Genomic DNA, 5,885 nt, shown 5'->3' on the forward strand with positions numbered 1-5,885 from the left:
TGGACCCCACATAAATTCTTTTCCTGAGAGTGTAGTAAATATTTACTCATCAATAATCTTGAAAGTAGTTGACACATAGAAATGGAAATGCAATCTTTAATATTTATGATTTAGATGGTAGGGCAAATAGGGTGAAGATAGAGGAGAAGGGAGATTGTGTGGAAGTTAAAAGACAACCTACCCTCAAAGAGGTTATGTATTTACTTAATAATGATGGTATTTGGGCCAATTTGCGCACGTCTTAATTAAATCTATCGAATATCTGCTATTTCTGATCGCGTATATATCGAGTAACCAAAAATATATATTTTCAGCTATTATTGTGGGAGCAACTCTATACAATATTATTTTTCCAACAAAAATGTGTTTAATACTCTATGAATTTATATAAACCATACCCTCACCCCGGAAAAAATTAGAAGTAGTTAGATTTACAACTAGTAATTAAAAAATAACTACAATTTCAAAAGTAATCAAAATGTAATTGTTTTTTTTTTATGTAAAAATAAAATCTGAACAAAAACACTCTTAAAAATTCTAAAAAATTCCACCATAATATGTTGGAGTTCAATTTTTTTACGTATAAGATTCCAAGCTTAATGTGCTAGAATTTATAATGTGCTAGAGTTCCAATATAACATGTTGGAAGTTTAAACGCATGAGTTATATAATCCAGAATATTATGCTGAAATTTTCTGTGCGCTGGAGTTTCAACATAATATGCTTGAAGTTTATACGCAAAAGCTCTATAATCCCGCACATTATGCTGGAATTTTTTGTGTTTCACCGAAACAATAACTATTTTTTAATGACTTCGTAAATATTGATTTTTTTTTATTATCAATCAGAAAAGTGGCTACGCCGCGCGCTATTTTCCCGAGAAAAGGGTTGAGGAAATAGCCCAATGATAAGCAGAGAGAAAGAGGAGTAGAGAGCTTCGTTGGCTGACAGAGAGAGCAATAGAAGGGGTCAGTATCTCTCCCAGCGAACGCTTCAACAGCAGTATTTTCCGGTAACAATAAGGTAGGTACGTTAGGTACGCAATTACCCTTACAAACAAACAGTGGGTTTCCTTTCCTCTCTCTTTACCTCTAATTTATCTCTCTCTAGATCTAAATTTACGCACCCATTTTTTCTCCTTCCCCCAAAAATTTTCATTTCTCCCTTTCCTTTCCCTTCCCCTCTACATTTTCCATTGATTACACCATTTTTTTCCAATTTAGGGTTGGGGTTTCCTCATCATTAATTAAACAGCTAAAAAAGTTAAGTTCTTTTTTTTCCCTGTGGGTTTCTTGCCATTTTTTGCAGATGGGTCATTGAACCAAGGAAGCGTCAGTCCAAGAATCACATTGTTTAGAGCTTTTTGTTAATTGATCAGGTCTTCTCAAGAAGATCTGAGAAGGGGTTTCGTTTTTTTCTTTTTATTAAGCCCAAAAAAAAAGAAAAAAGAAAAAAATGAGTGCTTCAAGGTTTATCAAGTGTGTTACGGTTGGTGATGGTGCTGTTGGGAAAACTTGTCTTTTGATTTCATACACCAGCAATACTTTCCCTACGGTTTGTTTTCTACCCACTCTCTTTTTATTGTTTCTGTTTAATTTTCTGTTTTAGGTTGTGTTTGGTGTGGGAGATAATATTTTCCTTTTCCCCTATTTGTTTTTAGCTTGATTTGCTGAAAATGTTGTGAGGAAAAATCAAGTCTTTCTGTTTATAAATGTCCCAACTCTTATACATTAATCTCAACTGTAATACCCAAAAATTTCATCAGGACAATTCATGTACATCTTTACCTTCATAAAAAAAAAGTATCGTCATGACTCATGAATATATACAACAACAACAACCCGTCATGACTTATGAATATATATTGATAAAGTCACGTTGCGTGAATGCGGGATGCTTTGTGCACCGAGATGCCCTTTTGCCCTTTTCTAAAGGAATTCGGGCGTCTTTGGCTTTTTGCTTAGGCTGGGAACAGAATACCTGCTGCGTGTTTTGATTTATTTGCTTATTGAAGGTCTATCTATGCCAATATCTTGTTGTGCGCTAAGTCGTCGTACACATATTTTGATCTTTTTGGACAAATATCTTGATTCTTGGCTCACATGATTTATTTCCAGCTTCGAAACTCTGATGGATGATGGACACGCCCTTTACCCTTCTCTACTTAAAATCCAGACTTTTTTGCTTAATGTCGTGAGCTAAATGGGACCATGTTTCAATCTTTTGGATAAATATACATGATCGGTGGCTTAATATCTTCTTGTGCGCTAAATTGACCTCTTTTATATTTTTGCACAAATAGTTCTTGGTTTACATGTTCGCTTTAGGATACATTTTTAAGTATACTGAGTTATGTCTTAACAAATTCATCATGTGTCCGTTCTAAATCAAGCTGTGATAGTTAGTCTAAAAGGTAAGGAAGAGAAGAAATTGAATATATTTTGATATGAATTGATATATTGGTGTTTGCTCTTTGTTACATTTGCATCTTTGGTGGTTTTGAGGGAAAATGTTGTGTTATCACATGCAGAGTCTTTTCTTTTTGGACTTTGGCATGAATTACAGTGCTTCGAACAATTTTTGTATATTCCATGAAGGATTTCTCTCATCTTCTCAAAATTTAATGTCAATTGCTTTTCCCTAATTCGTGCAATTTTTTTGACAGGATTATGTGCCCACTGTGTTTGACAATTTCAGTGCAAATGTTGTTGTCAATGGGAGCACTGTCAACCTAGGGTTGTGGGATACTGCTGGTAATTATTTGAAACATTATTTACTTGACATTTATTGCTGGAAGCAACCTATACGCTTTGCAAATTGTTATGAGCTTGACGTCAATTAAATGTATAACAGGACAGGAGGATTACAATAGGTTAAGACCTCTGAGTTACCGTGGAGCCGATGTTTTCATTTTGGCATTCTCTCTCATTAGTAAAGCCAGCTATGAGAATGTTTCCAAGAAGGTGAGCGTTTCATTTTGTATTTCTTTTCATTTAGTATCCTTTCTATTTGTTGTCGGTACATGAAAAATTTACACTTTTTGTTGATTGTTTTCAGTGGATTCCTGAGTTGAAGCACTATGCTCCTGGTGTCCCAATAGTTCTTGTTGGAACAAAGCTTGGTGAGTGCTCTCTTTAAGCACAATATGGTCTGCAGTTTGTTTCATAGATCTGCATAAGGTGATGATCAATAGTCTGCAATCTTTTGATTTAAATATAAATTTCTTGTGATCAAAGGAAGATTCTTCTGTAGCACGGGTTTCCTAACTAGATAGTCCTTAGGTTGTTACTAGTATAAGATTCTGCTGTTCTCTTAGTAGAAGGAACTTTCTTCCCAGTTAAGAAAATAAATTTTAGAGGAACTTCTGAAGAGCGAATAAAGAGCATGGTGGGGCTGTGTGTGAAGTGGAGTTGGGGAATAGTTTGTAGCTGGTAAATGTGCGCATGTTCCCATTTTTGTTGCTTTTGCTCGTTTATGCCTCTTTGTATGAGTTGAAAATGGACCTTTTTCTGTAGGTACCTATACAAGGATGAGCTAATAATATCAAAATTAGGCTCTTTCCGCATAACAGAAAACAAAATTTAAAAGGAGACACGCTCTTGAATATGGATTTGAACAACTTGGTCATCAACCTGTGTAGGGTAGTTATATCTTTACTCATTGTAACATGTGAAGTCGTGCTATAACCTGGGTTTATCCATATGTCTATCAATGGTAATCTATGTTGCTTCATTGGATGATCGATCCTTTGGGGGGTGCTTGTTTACTCATTCATGTTGAGATACAATTGCTTGCTTTCTTTAAGTTTCAAGATGTGCCTTTTTACGCACTTTTATGATTGATATCCTCTATCTGCTGGGGGAATTTATGCTCTAACATTGTAGTCTAATAGCCTGTTTGGCCAAGCTTATTTTTGGCCAAAAGTGCTTTTTTGGCCAAAAACACTTTTGGCCTCAATTTGAGGTGTTTGGCCAAGCTTCTGGAAGGAAAAAAAGTGCTTTTGAGGAGAAGCAGAAAAAAGTAGCTTCTCTCCAAAAGCACTTTTTGAGAAGCACTTTTGAGAAAAATACACTTAGAAGCAGTTTTTTAAAGCTTGGCCAAACACTAATTGCTGCTCAGAAGTGATTTTCAAACTAATTAGCCAAACACAAACTGCTTCTCACCAAAAGTACTTTTGAGAAAAACACTTTTGAAAAAAAGCTGATTTTTGCAGCTTGGCCAAACGGGCTATATAACTCATAGTTCTATTCCCCCCCCCCTACTTTTGTACCCCCTTCTTTTATATATCTTATCTCAGTTGAGGTAGGTTTATATGTTTATTGGTTATGTTGCTTGGACTCTTCGAAAGTGTTGCCAGGTGCATGTCAGATCCTCCAAAACTAGTGCATTTTTGGAGGATCCGACATGGGTGCGTCAGCATTTTGGAGCGTCCGCAACATAGGTGGTTGGTTTCCAATTGTCAAGGCCTAATTAGCCGACTTTATTTCTGTATTCTCTTCAGATCTTCGGGATGATAAGCAATTCTTCATAGACCATCCCGGTGCTGTGCCAATTACTACTGCTCAGGTAAGCATAACTAGCAAGCACTCTTACCTCTTTTTGATTGCTTTTCTTGTGCTTCTTGTCCATTTTCATTTGATTTCTCTTATTATTTTAACCTTTAAGGGCGAGGAGCTAAGGAAAACTATTGGTGCACCTGCTTACATTGAATGTAGTTCAAAAACACAACAGGTATGTTCTCTCCTCAGCATCTATTTCTTGCACCGGAGATCCTTTTACGTACTTCTTGTTGATGCCTTTGGTTGATTGACTTGCTCTCCAGAATGTGAAAGCAGTCTTTGATGCTGCCATTAAGGTCGTCCTCCAGCCGCCTAAGACGAAGAAAAAGAAGGGGAAATCTCAAAAATCCTGCTCGATATTGTGATCAAACTGTAGGTCCAACGATATTGCTGGTCACAATTCTCGTTGTAATCCCTCACTCACTCGTATCCCTTTATCTTCCTTCGTCTCAGAGGAAGTACGAGGTCATCGTTTGTCTTATATTTGAAACTACTAACCATCTCTTGGAAATATCAGGTGGCTTGGTTTTTCTGTATCATTCTGGTCTCTAATTATTTAAGTTACAGCACCTTGTTAGTAGGCCACTCTAGTGTGTCCTTTGTTTTGATTTGTTTTATGTATTAACTACTGAATGATCTAGTTAGGGAACAATTTTTTTCGTTTGGATTGTTGGTGTTTCTTGTTTTTGATTTTTAAATACCGATTGAACCGAAGAAAAATTGAGATGATTGGGATAGTTTCGAAAAGTATAATTTTGGTTATGCAAAAAAGAGTAACCAAAATATTGGTACGGTTAGATTTTATAAAATAACTATCCGAACTGAACCATTGACACTGCTAACTACCGGTATAATTGAACTGTAAGTCTGGTGTGACTTGGAGTTCTGTCTAATACAAAAGCGGCTTTTTTTAACTTGGCCTGATTATGACGCACTTTACTAGCGTTCATCTCTTTTCTTTTTCTTTATTTGAAGAGAAAAAGAATACACTTTTGTGAATTTGAAAAAGCCAAAAGATAGAGATGCCAATTTAATATAAACTCAACAATAACAACAAATTTTACAAGTGGGATTCCACGCAGATCCCAAAAACGCAGTTTTTACGCTGACCTTACCCCTATGGGTCCTACTTTGAAAAGGCACAAAGACAAAGACTGTTTCTGATAGACCCTCGACAGAAAATTCAATATAAACTCCTTGGTCCTTTATTATTTTCTTCTTAATTTAAGAATATTAAATAGGAATGTTGTCTTTACGGACATGGCACGAAGTGGAAAACTTGATTGCCACTCATTGGCTACTAGATTAGATTCTCCTTTGTCATAA

At 35.9% G+C, this 5,885-nt stretch overlaps 1 protein-coding gene across 3 annotated transcripts; it reads left to right on the forward strand.

Annotated features, from left to right (window-relative positions):
* The first annotated feature begins 878 nt into the window (after nt 1–878).
* On the forward strand, nt 879–5,226 carry LOC104240356 (rac-like GTP-binding protein RHO1). 3 transcript variants are annotated; one of them, XM_009795210.2, is made up of 8 exons: nt 879–1,027; nt 1,309–1,554; nt 2,666–2,753; nt 2,854–2,963; nt 3,058–3,121; nt 4,502–4,566; nt 4,666–4,731; nt 4,823–5,226. In XM_009795210.2, exons 2-8 carry the CDS (start codon nt 1,456–1,458, stop codon nt 4,922–4,924), a joined length of 594 nt encoding a protein of 197 aa, XP_009793512.1. In that variant the 5' UTR covers nt 879–1,027; nt 1,309–1,455; the 3' UTR covers nt 4,925–5,226. The 3 variants fall into 3 exon arrangements, with proteins under 3 accessions (XP_009793512.1, XP_009793499.1, XP_009793505.1); XM_009795197.2 differs by having other exon boundaries at nt 881–1,023; XM_009795203.2 differs by having other exon boundaries at nt 913–1,036.
* Nucleotides 5,227–5,885: the final 659 nt, after the last annotated feature.

This window comes from Nicotiana sylvestris, chromosome 9, assembly GCF_000393655.2.
Source record: "Nicotiana sylvestris chromosome 9, ASM39365v2, whole genome shotgun sequence".
Classification (NCBI taxonomy): domain Eukaryota; kingdom Viridiplantae; phylum Streptophyta; class Magnoliopsida; order Solanales; family Solanaceae; genus Nicotiana; species Nicotiana sylvestris.

Coding starts and splice junctions, on each gene's coding strand:
- LOC104240356 (XM_009795210.2), top strand. CDS start 1,456: ATGAGTGCTTCAAGGTTTATCAAGTGTGTTACGGTTGGTGATGGTGCT. Junction 2,964..3,057: donor ATGAGAATGTTTCCAAGAAG/GTGAGCGTTTCA, acceptor GATTGTTTTCAG/TGGATTCCTGAGTTGAAGCA. Junction 3,122..4,501: donor TCTTGTTGGAACAAAGCTTG/GTGAGTGCTCTC, acceptor TATTCTCTTCAG/ATCTTCGGGATGATAAGCAA.